This window comes from Crocodylus siamensis, chromosome 4, assembly GCF_052110815.1.
Source record: "Crocodylus siamensis isolate JL-2025a chromosome 4, ASM5211081v1, whole genome shotgun sequence".
NCBI lineage: Eukaryota > Metazoa > Chordata > Crocodylia > Crocodylidae > Crocodylus > Crocodylus siamensis.
Window position 1 is genome coordinate 178179796 of NC_143398.1, and position 14239 is coordinate 178194034.

General features: G+C 40.6%; 1 protein-coding gene across 6 annotated transcripts in view; it reads left to right on the forward strand.

Annotated features, from left to right (window-relative positions):
• Positions 1-14239, forward strand: part of AGAP1 (ArfGAP with GTPase domain, ankyrin repeat and PH domain 1) — a 561813-nt gene that overhangs the window by 287448 nt on the left and 260126 nt on the right. For 4 of the 6 annotated variants that reach the window (XM_090044999.1, XM_090045000.1, XM_090044994.1 and 1 more), the window contains exons 8-9: positions 4535-4690; positions 10354-10446. In XM_090044999.1, the coding sequence (XP_089901125.1) occupies positions 4535-4690; positions 10354-10446 (249 nt within the window). The remainder of the gene's footprint in view (positions 1-4534; positions 4691-10353; positions 10447-14239) is intronic. The other 2 variants (XM_090044996.1, XM_090044997.1) reach the window with 1 other exon arrangement.

Sequence of the window (14239 nt, forward strand, 5' to 3'; positions counted from 1 at the left end):
CTAATGAACCTTTTCTCTTTGCCAATATTTTTTTCATACTTGCAAGCTAATCCCAGCAAGTTCCTGTTCTGCTTCTTGATATGAAAACATTCAGGTAGTTTTATTTGCAGTAACGAAAAGGCCTTATGAAGCCCACAACGTTTTTTGTTTAAGTTGACAATGCATTAGGTTCCGATGTTTCCAAGCATATAACTTCAAAGTACTTGTCTGATTGTATTTTTCATTGCTGCTGTCTGGGTAGACTTCAACTTGAAAGTCATGTCGAGCCTTATACCATTCAGCTTTATTTATCAGCTTCAGTACCCCCTAGGTTCACAAACCAGCCACACTGACTACCTTGCATGTTTACCGAGGTTCTTCTTATTGTGGCCTGAAGTTCTCAGCCTTCTAGACTTAGTTCTGTTTCGTGTATCCTTTATTAAAATGGGTCCCTCTTTTTTTTTGGCCAATAAGCTATTTTAGATATTCTTCGATATCTTTGCTTTTAACAGTAGAAATCCAATGAGACTAGATACTGAAAAGCTATTTTTGACCTTGTTCTCTTTTGAGGTATATCCACAAAGATTATTCCTCTCTGCCTCCTTTATTTAGATGGATAGCTTTATTTATATTTTGATGCATATGCTTGTAGATTTCCTGGTTTTTGGAGCCACTGTTGCTCACTTGAAGTGACATAACTTGAGCATTTTGGGAGAAATATTAATACATGATTGAGGTGAGTTTAAGATGTTTCATTGGAGTACACAGAGATTTAAGATTTCAGATCAATAGGATTTCTTGCTCCCGCTGAAGCTGAAAGTGAGACCTAACTATAAGACTATAAAATACCTCTTTAGAGAACAAAAATTGCAAGTTTTTAAGTAACAATATTTCTTTTGTTGCAAAAAAGGAAGACGACTTCCTTTATTTCCTTCTAACTGTAGCTCATCCCTTGTTATCATTTTTAACCTTTGATTCCTTCCTTTAAAGATGTCCCTCCTTTCCTCCCTTCCTTCTCTGTAAGACTTTTCCACCTTTTTCATATACCCAAATCTGTCACAATTAATCCTTTCTTTGGCACCCTGACCATTTTGTCACCCCTTCTTTGTTGGAAAATTTGACATCCTTCACATTGTCCATTTTCAATCTTACCTTTCTTGTTCCCATCCTCCTATCTGATTTCCCATTTCCATCACTGCTATTTTTGCTTCCCTCCACTTCCCAATTCCTCCTTCTCTTCTGGCTTTTTTACTATAAAAGCATAAGAATACGCTGGTCTGTTGTAATCTGAAAGCCACTCCTCAATTGCATTTGTGTCTCCTATCACATTTCTTTCTTCCTTCAGATTATGACATGGTGTTTTACAATCATTCCTTTGGGCTTGTCTTCCAGCCCTATCTTGAATTCTATCCAGTTGGTTTCCATTAGAGGTAGAAAGGTTTGTCCTTTTTTGGCACCTGTACTCTGTCCCCTTTTGACCTGATTTTTACTGTGGGGATGTTTGATCATTCTTGACATATTGCAGATTCTCAGTTTTGGTCATATGATCTTTGGCCTTTCCATTTAGTTCTCTGGCTATTGCTTAAGCATCTGCTTTGCTATAGGTATCCGTAGAGTGACTTGTCCAGCATTACACTGTACAAGATGGTTTGAGAGATACTAAACTTAAATTGAATACAAACGGAACTGGTCTCTTAACTTCTTTTTAGCCCTCATATTTGTCTTTTTGGTTCATACTGCTACCATCCTTCCTGTAACTAGACAAAATTTAGTGCTGTTTATTCATCCTTTTTGCCTCATATACATCCACCTTGTCCAGTACCTGCAGTTGCTTCCTTGCCAACACTTGTGAACCCTGTTTTTTCTCTTTCTGTAGGTAGAAATTCTCTTGATTCTATCAGTTTCCACCTCCTTTTTGTCTGCTCCACAGTCCAGTCTCTACAAAACATAGCTGCCAAAACCATCTTTGCCATACATTCTGACCTAGTCACTTCTTTGAATTTAGCCAGTGGCTCTCACTTTCACACTCAGTGTTTTTATTCAAAGTTCTGCTTCATTCAGAGCTGTGTTTCTGAAATACGTGCTTCCTATCTTGTCCTCACTGTATCCAGTATTGATGTAATGTTAGTACACCTTTCTTTACAGTCCTCTTTGCTTCTTCCACAGCACATTTACATAAAATGCTCTTTGAATTGATTTGATTTTTTTTAGTAATTCTTTCTATTTCATAATACTTTCTGATAATCTTTGTCTATCATTCTGCTTTCAGTAAATTTCCATCTGATAATGGACCGGTTAGCGGACCAAATGAGCATAACTAATATATCGAAATGTGGGGGGGTGGGGTGGAAATAGCAAACTGAATATGTGGCCAACACTTTGACCCTCTCATTTTTGTGTGCATTTGTTTTTCTATACTGTAAGCACTTTAGGGGCCATGACTTCTTGTATTAGCATAAACCTTGGATGCTTGAGGGTAGGAAATAGCTAATTATGTACACCTGAGTAATCTTATTTTTTAACTTATGCAGACCCAGTAAATCAATTTTACCACCTGTGATATTGTTTAGTCTAAAAAGTATTGAGAGGTTATTTCATAACTGTTTTATTGCTTCACTTCTATCAAAAAGAAATGAAGTGAGAAACATCTTGCTACATACTGGGAAGCAAAGAACTGACATCTTATCCCTGAATATATAGATAGGAATCAGACTACTACCATTTAGCATCTTTTGGAAACAGTGTCTATATCTCAGCCCTCATGCTCTTTCTTTATTCTGGATCAGCATAGAAGGTAATTTTGAAGAGGGCAAAACCAGAAGAAGAACCCCAAAACGTGAAAAGTTTTAACAGGACAAGGGAAGAGTAACTCGGGGAATGCTGTCCTGTGGATGAGCATCCTTTTTCAGGGTGCTGGTGTTTCACTTGGAGTCAGCTTGGCTAGATGCCTGGGTTTTTGCAGGGTGTTCGTGGTTCTGGTTTTAATCTGCCTTCCAAGGAGCACATATGATGTCCACCCATCTACTTGATAGCTCCTTACACAAGCTAGCTTCTTTTCACCACAACTTGCTAAACTCCACGGTTGGGTGGTCTGTACAGTGAGTCATCAACATAGGTGTTGCATGCCAAAGCAAGCATCAAGACGAAGGTGGTTGCTTTCTCCTTAAAGGGTTTGGTCTATTTTGTAAAACATTAGAGAAGCCTTACTTTAAAAAGGCAATGTCGAGTGTCACATTGTGAGAATATCCTTCACTGTCCTGTTGCTTCATTCCTTTCAGGAAAAAGGCAATTCCCCAAGGTAATATACTCCCCTTTACACAGACCTTCAGAGCTTAATATGCTGCAACTGAATTTTCTATGGAGGTCTTTCCAAGCATATCACATTGCTCCTCTTTTAACAAGTCCTGTTAAAACCAGTGTATCCTCTTTGCCAAGGTTTAGAACTCCTGAGAGAATGTCCTGGTAATTTTGAAACATTATGGAAGAGAAAGCACTAAATGGAGGTGATCTGATTTCATGCTTTTACGTTCAGTGATGTCATCTCAGTTATTGGCTTTCTAGCCACTCAAATATTTCTGTTTCCTGCCCTCTGCCTTCTTAATTTCTCTTGATTTGCAATTTTTTATTTCAATAAGAGAACTTATCCTGGTCTCCCTGAAAAGTGCAGCTTGGGATTCCATTTCTATTACTTTTTTTGAATGTTTCCAATCTGGATTCTCTGAACCTGTTAATAACCAGCAAGATACTTTGCTGTTGCTTACTAGGACATAGTCTACTTTTGAAACAACTTGCTATCCTTCCCTATCTGGACAAGATGTTCTTTAGTGATTGGGGCATTTCACAGCATGTATGGCTTTGCAGAGTTGACTGTGTGCTTCATTCCTTATATGAGACTTTGACGTAGTTTGAGGTTATTTGCGGCTTTCTGACAGTGTAATATCAGTGGATCCCTTAAGTATGTGTTTTTATATAACAGTAATATTCCCTGGCTTCAGCCGAAGTGTAAATCAGTTCTTTATATAGTAGTTACTTGATAACACTGAGTTAGTCTCCTTTTTAAAAAAAAAATTTTTAATAGCTCTAAGTGTGGACTGAAGTCTTTAAGGGTGAAATTAATTGGTAATATAAATCCACTGACCTAAAGACCCGTTTCTGCATATTGGGATTGAATTTGGCTCCAAATGTTCCAGACAAGAAAACTAAGCTTCTGTATCTATTTAATGAAAATGTATTGCTTTTCATTTTGCGTTATACTATAATGAATTAAATAAAAGTCTTAACTGCTTGCTAAAGCAGCAGATATGCCTAGTTTTTCTGTGATGTGAATAGTTGTTTCTTTACCAAAAACACCCCCAAAAACAAACCAAAAAAAACTTGGAAGCATCAGTGAATTCTCAGCCACTATATAACAATGCTAATGAGGACTTTTAGGGTAGGCATCACTTTTTTCATATGCCTGGGACATCAGTTTATTGGGCTTAAATAGATCAGGCTGTGAATTGTAGGTTTCTTGAAAGCAGTGTATCACTGTTAAAACTAACTTTAATCATTGCAGACCAGTAATGGAGGAGGGAGTTTAAGCGATTATTCCTCCTCTGTCCCATCAACTCCAAGTACCAGCCAGAAGGAGCTACGGATTGATGTTCCTCCCACTACCAACACTCCAACGCCCGTTCGTAAACAGTCCAAACGCCGATCCAACCTCTTCACGGTGAGTGAGCCAGGGTAGAGAATATTGCTCTTAGTTGCAGTCCATACATATAAATTAAATTTCCTTCCTGCTGAGTCAAACTAGCCTAGTCTTAAACAGAGGTACCAAGAACATTCAATTTTTTTAGGCAGAAGTTTGTGATTGCTGAGGGTTTTTTTCATTTGGGGACTTAAGAATGCTACCCATAATGAAGCTTTCTTAGCAGGTTTAGGGATCTTCCTTGTCATGAAATATAACTTACTAGTAAAACATTGAAGCCCCAGTGAATTAAACCTGTCAGCTTTAGTTGCAGAGGTGTGCGAGTCAGATTCCCAAACCTACCTATATTTTCCTGAATTCTTCAGTTTCATCTCCTTTCCACTTGTTATTAGTGTGAAAAATGAGCAGGTAGTCCACGTGATCCAAAAACAAAATAGTTATTTCAGTTGTGTAAGTTTAAGCAGTCAGTGTGTAAAGCAGCAGTTTTTTTCTTGTAAGAAAATTCCATGTAGTACTAGAAAACTAATGTATTTTTTACTGGCCTGTTTATGCAATTCCATTTTCTTTTTTGCTGCCTTTAAAGTTGAGAGATCCAGAGGTGAAGCATCTCATTTTGACTGATGTAAGGGACAGGATACTAGATTAGATAAACAGAGATTTGATCTAGTATAGTAGTTTCTATGTTCCTACACAAGTTATCTGGAAAATCTTTGTTAACATTACTTTTAAGACTTTAAGTATTCCATTATGATGACCCATATCTATAATGCAAGTAGATCAAGGTAGCTAGCTGTACTAGCCTGGATTGAGGTAGAAGGCAGGGTAGGGTAGCACTTTAAAGACTGACTGGTTCAGGGGGATGTAAGTTTTCATAGGCAATACCTGACTTCATCAGATGCTGTCATCTTCAGAAAGCGTATGCCTCTCTGAATCAGTTAGTCTTTAAGGTGTTACCCTGCCTTGCTTTCTGTAATACAGGTGTGCAACTGTGTAACCAGCTCTGAATGCTCCTGAGACACTTACCATTGCAGAGCTGATTTTGATCTAACAACCCATTTTCTTCCTCATAGCCATGTGCCAACCAGGTTTATACATCCACATCTACCTTATATCTTTAGTGTTGTTGAAATACCTGGTGCTGCCCCAGTGAGGAAGAGTATGAAGAGCATATACAGAACTACACTAGCAGGATATGGAATTGCTAGGCCTTTAACAAGTACAAAATGTTAATTGCTGCCTGTTAGAGTTACTGGGTATTAACCATGGAAAATGTGGGTCCAACTATTTTTAGTGCCAGTTGTGTCAACAACCTGTGACAAACTTTGTTAAAAGTTTCAGTGTAGGTAGGTCCTAAAGCATTATGCAAGCAGTTAAAATAATGATTTTTCTTAAATTTAAGCAGGGAGGAAGAGTGGCAGGAAATTGATGGTACCAGAAAGCTTGCCAGGTTTGGGTTTTGACTTCAGTTTGGGAGGTCTTGTGAATTATTAACTCCACTAGATGTCAGTGTCATCTTAGAAACTGAATGCAGGGTAATAAATTTGGAAACCGTCACAATTGAGAATGGTTGCAGAGCTATTCGGTAAAGCTTGCCAGCCTTCTCTTGTTCTAAATATTTGTAAAATACTCTTAACAGTTGGTTATATATGAAGCTATAATTTGGCAAATAAGTCATGTTCTCAAATTGGAATAAGACATGCATAGAAAAAATATTAAATATTACTCTGGCTTATCTTAAAAAGAGCATTATATAAAAGAAAAATCAGCTGTGTATTCAGTTTACTAAAAATCTAAAATCAACCTTAGTTGGCAAGTAAGATGTAAAATACTATGCCAAAAGAACAACATTATTACCCTTGTTGAAGGAAGGGTTTAAAAAATTACAAAATGAAAAATATAATTTCAAAATTAGTCTGTTGAATAAAATAATAACTTGGTATGAGCTGCTATATTAGTTGTATATTGAATAGTTCTTAACATTGTTATGACATTGTACCAGTATTGCATAATATTGTAGAAACACTTAGGAAGACGTAAGTATAAATCGTCACAGTGGTATAATAATTTACATGAAGGTCTATCTTAACTATTATAAAGAGTTTTTCAGATACTAATTTGGTTTTTAATATGTAGAAGATCATTTCATGAGGTGCTATATAATTTCGTTGATCTTGGGTATGACTGTAAACTGCATCTGGCTGAAGGACCTTGTGGCAACATGATAGGGCTGCTTGTGGTGGTGTAGCTCCAATAAAACACCACAATGTTGCAACCTTTCGAGTAATACAAGTATAGACACTTCAAAACCCTACCTCCCGCTGTCTTGTGGGTACTCCTTGGTTGGAGAAAGACTAAGGGACATCACCCTGACAGAAGTGTACCTGCACTGAGGCATAAGGCACTCAGCAGGAGTTCTTATCTGTTGCTGTCTGGCAGAAGCTACAACCATTGAGGCAGTGAACGTCTAGACTTGGCCTGGCCTTTGGACTCTGTCTTAGTGGTCTAAAGGGCAAATGGTAGGTCTTGAGCAGACTCCACTCCTCCATACTCTTGGCTAGGCGTACATGTTGAAGATCTTGGCGTGATGGTCACAGGACTCTATACAAGCAGATTCATCAGACACCTGACTAGGCCTCTTATGTGTACACCATAATCCAGAGGATCAATGGTTGTCTACATAGCAATCTGAAATAATATTGAATAAATTGGTGCCAGTTGTCTTCTCATCTTGAGCTCAGATGTACTACTAAATTCAGATAATCCTGTAAATGTATAAGAATGCTGTCTTAGACTCTTTCTCTTTGCCTTGTTTACATGAAGCTTTCAGTTGATGTTTGAAAAAAATAAATGCTGTAGTAAATGCTTTAAATGGCTAATGGATTATGTAACCTCATACCTATTTATATTTTTGGAATGAGGACAGATTTGTGATTTTTTGGGGGGGGCGGGGCGGGGGAGATGATGTGTAATAGATGCAGTAACTGGTTTTCATAGCTTTATTGTACATCAACTTCCTATACCGGAGCTGTTAAATTATTTGACTTGTCCTTTGGGGGCAAACTATATCACTAGATGTAACCTTAATGCAAGCATGTTGTGTATAGTATTGGTGGGTGATAGTCACCTGTTTGTAGACTTCCTCTTAGGCTTGAGGATGTGCAGAGAGTGAATGCTTAATTCTGTTTTTAACTATTTTTGATTACAAAGCTGTAGTTCAGTAGGATCTCACTTCTTCTATGCACTTAACTATCATGTGTCAGTGAATTATTGTACAGTTTTAAGGGATAATGACTTTGAATTTAAAATTAATACCTTTTATCACTGTTTGCAGTTATAGGCAAATGTACTTGGCTGTTTTTCTACTTTTGGCATTATTGTCTATTTGTGTTTTAAGTAGAGCTCTGCCTTCCTCATTTAGCATTATCTACATTGCAGAAGATGATGTACACATAGATTATAAAATAAATCCTGCTCCAAAAATGTGTATCCTGTATAATGACTAATGTTTTAGTAGGCTGAAATTAGGGTTATGCTGCACTTCCGTCCACTCTGGCTTATCTGAAGGAGTAATGGACCAAAGAGAATGTCAGTGTGTGAGGTGTGTCCAGGTGTTTAGGGGATTTTTGTGCTCCCTCTTAAAAAAAAAAAAAAGAAAAAGAAAGAAAAGAAAAAGAAAAAAAGGTAGCCTTAATAAAGGAATCATGTGAAAAAGACAAACAATTTGTAATGAATTTAATAGAATTTGCACTGTCGAATTCTGATTTCAAATATGGCAGTATATGAGCGAGGTCACTATTAAGGGAACACTGTCTGTTTGAAAAGTACATTTGCAAGTTTTGCATCTGTATTTACATGTAATTTCTAGTGTTTTTATAACCAGTGGTTTAGCAAAAAATCCTGTGTTTATATACTATGTATATTTGGCAGTACTTTACTGTAGGCATTTCACTGTTTCCCCTCGTATTCAATTAATTACGTTCTTACTGAAACAGCTTTTATGAAAATAGAAGGGAACAGCAGCTGTTTTTTATTTATTCTTTAGGCTGCACGTTACTGTTCATAACGAAAAACTGAGGGTTTTTTTTAACTAATCAAATTTTAAAGTATTTATGGCAACAGGCTCTTTTTTTGAAGAAAGAAGGGACTACTTTCATTCCATTCCCTTAATCTGTCACTTTAACTCCTCCAAGTACTGAAGCATTGTCTTTTGTGTTATTATTGGGAAGTGGCACTTTCAGTTTTAGAAATCTGTTTTGAAGAAAGAAGAACAATAGCTGTCCTGGCCACTAGGTCTCATCCCTCCCACTTGTTTTGCTTTTTTGTTGTTGTTCTTTGTTTAATTCCCTGGCATGTCATTCCACAGCCTTGAACCATAGTAACTAGTGATAGGAACGTACCCACAGCAGAGCCAGGAAAAGTATCATTTCCTGATGGGTAAATGTGTTGCTTAGAATTTTTGTCCTCTTCCTTCCTCATCCCTGTCACCACACACACACCTCAGGGCAAGTTTAAGTAATTTGCTTTTTTTAGTCCTTTTACCTAATACTACATGAAAAATGTGTACCAGTATCCACGTGGTTCAAAATTGCCCCCAATTTTCATTGTCTTTTCAGATGCATCTTTTTAAATGTATTGAAAATTAGAAGCATTTTCTCTCACTGCTCTGGCTTTTAGCTTTCTTTTGTGACACTGGACACCACAAGTGTATTCATTTCATATATCATCTCCGATTTGAAAAGCACATGAAAATGTTTCCCCATTTTCAATATTGCGTGAGTAATGTTCCCATTGAAAAGTAATGGAGTGAAGTTGTCACTTGTCAGCACAGTTATTAAGGAGGACGACTCTTGGATCTTTCTCTCATAATAAAATAAATCTGTCAGGAAATCATTGTGCTTGCACATTCTCACACCATAAAGGACAGGCATATGGAATACTTCTTAAATTAGTGTTTAATTTTGTATGGCCATGAAGTAAACACAGCAAACCCCAGCCCCTGGAACAGTTTTTCAATTGGTGCTACTAATATTTATAGAACATAGTGATAAAGCAATTTAGACTCTTAAATCTCTCCCTGTACATTACCATTTTTTGCCTATTCTTTAATGGATTATTCTTCATGCTTTTAAACTTTGCCTGTACAACTTAGATTTTTCCCACATCAGTTACTAGCTTCACTTTAAAGTTCCTAATCTCTAACCATCTAAAAGCAATAAAAAAATTATATGCAACTTGATATCAGCAAGAGTGAATCATAAAATTGCCCAGCTGAATAGTTAATAGTGTTTTTAAATCCATCCAGACATTAATTAAATATATAGATTTATATATTAAATTTTCTACATAGGAAGCTAGAAATCTTTTTATTCCTTTTAGCTATTACAGGGGGCTTTAGATACATGTTCCTCTGTTTGGGCTTTATATATAATGTGGTTTTGTCTCATCTTCAGTAGTTGAAATATCTGTCCTTCAAAATAAATCCCAAATATTTTTTTTAGTGCAAATGGGCGAGGCACGTTTTAGAAGACACTTTGGTTGGTGGGACAGTTGTGTATGCTGAGATTTTTGAGATCTCTTACTGTACCTTAAACTAGTATTTTTTATATATTTTTTTTTCAAAAAAAAGCATTCCATCTGTGTGAAACACTGTGCTTAAGAGTGTGAACTTTTCTTTTGCTTTGCAGTCTCGGAAAGGGAGCGACCCAGACAAAGAGAAGAAAGTCCTGGAGAGCAGAACAGATAGCATTGGAAGCGGCCGTGCAATCCCAATTAAACAGGTATGCTGCATTTTTTTTGCTTTCCTGTAGTTGGAGACACACCTCTGGTCTTAAACACTGATGCTGGTCCTATGCGCCAAGATTTGTTTGATGTGCTCTGGTGATGAATGTGGAAGTCACTCACTTGACATCAATTAGGAGAGGTTCCTATGTGTATTAAAATAGGATCATTAGAATAAGAAGAGGGAAAATGTGACAACAGGCCTAATGAAGTGCAGACTGCCGGCCTGCATATGGAGCGCGTTTCTAGGCTGTGCTGGCTTCAAAGCTTGCCTTTGTAGAGAGTGCTTTGATTGGGCCGTTTGCTGCCAGTCGACAGGGGTAAATCAGATCGCTGTACAAGAGCCCCTTGTGATCGCAGAAATAGCCTGATGTGGCCCTAATTTGCTATTGCAGACGGACATCTGAACACTATTTCAGGCTGGTTTGTAACAACGAGGCAATTAGTTGTGATAATCATAGCCGGTGTGTCAGCTGTGCGCTCTTGTTTGTAATTTGCTAATGAAGGAATTGTAACTTTGATTAGGTTCAGTTTCATTTAGACCTTATTATATAAGAGAACATTTACAGCTGTAATGTGTGGCCTTAATTAAACTTCCTCATTACACAACAGGACTCAAATTCAAGGATTTGCTTTGGCCTGTTTTACTAGCCTACACACACTTTCATTAGCCCAGAAACCAAATGCTAAATTATCATTCTGAATACTGTTTTGTAAGGGAAAGCCAATTTTGGAAACAGATAAGCAGTATCTGTCTGTAATCACTGACTTTTTCAGTGTAATTTAATCTGAAAACATGCAAAAGCAAAGCATTTTGAGTGTTTGTGTGAGGTGGCTTACAAACAGTTTAAATACTGGTTGCAAGTTCTCTTCAGCTGGTTAGAAAAAAAGTATTAAGTTGAGAGAGAAGATGCTTCCCTTCCCACACAACAGCTGCATTCTTTTCTTCTGATTCCACTGTCTATAAACCAGTTCTCTTTCTCCCTTGCATGATCTTGGCCCCTTGTTCCTTTTTCATCCTTGCATTATGCTGCTAGAAAGGCTGGGTTTTCTGGTTTTGTTTTTTAATATCAGTTATACAGCATTTTCTTTTGAAAAAGGAGCTTAAAAGTCATTTTTGCACTATCAGAGAGCAAAATTTTGTGCTATGATCACTACACATCTCTATTAAATGATGTTAATCATACATGTTGCTAATTAACACAGTAATTCTAAACCACAAATTCTGTGCATTTCACACTGCAGGTGTGGGAGCAGGGTGTGGGTAGAAAGAAGTCGGGGGCTATGGGGAGGGGTGAAGTTAAACCAAATTTTTCCCCCATATTTGTCCAAGGTACCAGGTTGGTTAAATAGAATCAGGACTTTTTTTCAAGTAAAATAAAAATTTAACAGTAGAAGTAAGTTGCAAAATGTGACTGCTGTTAATGCAAATAGCAGAAACAGAGAACACTGAAGAATACGCCTTTGCAAGTTTAATCAGGATTGCTTATATTATTTCTTCTAGGCTAAGTACAGACAGTCAAAAAGCCTGAGGCTGAAGTGATTCAATCTTTGCAGGTTTTTGCAAACTGCTTCGATTGAACTGATAAGAAGGTAAACTAACACAGGAGCCAGGGGGCATAGGAACATGCCTCCTAGCCTGCCGGCCAGTGCAGAGAGCCCAGAGATGCATGATTTCCCCAGACATGTCCCTTCTTTAGCCTTCAATCAGCTGAGGAGGAGCTGTGGGGGGATCCCCCCACTGGATCCTCAGCCGGGGTCTCCCCAGTGCTGGGGCATAGGAAGAAGGGAAGCCAACAGTGGGGTTTCTCCCTCTTTGCCCGTGCCAAGAGCCGGTCGCCCCAGCTGTGCCCTCTCCTCAGTCTGGGCTGGCTGAGGAGGAGGTGTGGGGGAATCCCTCCTCTCTGTCTGGCACTGGACCCCCAGCTGGGGTCTCCCTGGTGTGAGGGGAAGAGGGAACCTCCAGTGGGACATTTCTCCTTCTCCCCAACAGCTGAAGCTAGGACCTGGGCCGATCACCTGGCCATACCCGCTCCTTGGCCAGTGGGCCAGCGGGCCAGCTGAGGAGGGAGTGGGGGAATCCCGCCCCTCCCTCCCTGCCCCCCAGCTCTGGACCCCCAGCTGGGCTGTGCCAGGTACAGGGATGGGGAAGACATTACTAGGGCCATTTTTCCCCTCACTCCCTCCTTAGCTGGCCTGCCAAACGAACAGGGATCATGACCAGATGATCAGCCTGGCTCCTAGCTGTGGGGAAGCCTGCCCGCACCTGAGCTGAAAGCTGGAGCGATCACCCAGCCATATCCCCTGCTCAGCCAGCAGGCCAGCTGAGAGAGAGTGGAGGGAAAATAGCCCTCCTTGGCCTGGCTTTGGACCCTCAGCCAGGCTGAGCCTGGCACAGGGTGTGGGAAGCCTATAATGGGAGCCGTTTTCCCCCCCATTCCCTCCTCAGTTGGCCCGCTGGCCAGGGAGGGGTGTGGCTAGGTGATCGCCCTGGCTTCCAGTTCAGATGGGGACTGTGGGCTTCCCTGCAGCCAGGAGTCAAGCCGATCACCCAGTAACATTTGCTCTCTGGCCAGCAGGCTGGCTGAGAAAGGGAGTGGGGTGGAAAAATGGCTGTCTCCTCCCCCTCCTACTTCCACTCCCATTCCAGACCCCTGCTGCAGTCCCAGAAGTGGTGGAGTAAGCATGGTCTATGGTGCTGCCACTTTGCTGGAGCTGGCCTATGTAGTCAAAACATCGCAGTTGCCTGGTACCCGATAGCTGGGCCCCACTGCCTCCACCCCAAGCTCCCTGTGGGTGTCGTGCAAGTTCCTCCCTGCATCTTCTATGTTTGTCCTGCCTGCTGCGAGTCCTGCATGGCCAGAGCCAGTGTCTACTACCCGTCAGCCCTGCCTGGTGCTGCCTCTGCGGCTCTGTGCCTGTTCCACCCACCAAGCTGTGGTGCAGGACAGCAGCCCCACTGACACAGGAGGAGGGAGGGGGCTCACATCACTGGCTGCAGCTCTGCTACCCCAGACTGTCCTGCAGCAGGGGGCTCCCCAGTGAGTACGGCCCACAGCACAGTGGGTCCAGGCATGGCCGGGGGAGAGCACTCTGATGGTGGGGGCGGATGTGCAAGGAGTGCATCGGGGCTTCTGCTGCCTGAGCACCAGTTCTCCCATGGGCTCCAGGCCAACCCGAGGATGCCCCAATGGGGGGAGGGGTGGAGTCTACAGTTGGGGCTTTACCCCTCTCACTTGGGCTGGGGAGTTGGGTGATTCCCCAGCCATGCCCCCTCCCTGGCCTGTGGGCCAGCTGAGGTGGGACTGGGGGGTGGAAAAAAGCCTACCCTGTGCCCAGCGGACTGGGGAAGCCAGCAGTAGGGGCTTTACTTCATAGCCCCAGCTGGGAGCTGGGTCAATTCTCCAGCTGAGCAAGGGGTGAGGCAGGGAAATGCACCCCACTTCTGGCTGCTGGGGATGGAAAAGTCTTTGCTGATGTCTGGGAGTGGGGCCAGCCCTGCTCATTGGAGCAGACAGCAAAACCCAGGGCTGCACAGCATCTTGGGATATTGGAGGACTGTAAGTTAAGTTGAATTGAGAGGGGGTCTGGGACAGAAGTGTCATAAACCGGTTTGACCTAACTCAGTTAAGCCTGATACTACTACATTCACCAGGTTTATCTTAAACCAGTTTCGGCCATGTTGAAACTGGTTTATGTGCACTGAACTTCTGTTCTGTTACAGGTTTAAACCTGGTTCCTGATCACATAAACCAGTTTATATGTCCTTAGTCCTTAGTCCTAGAGATTGGG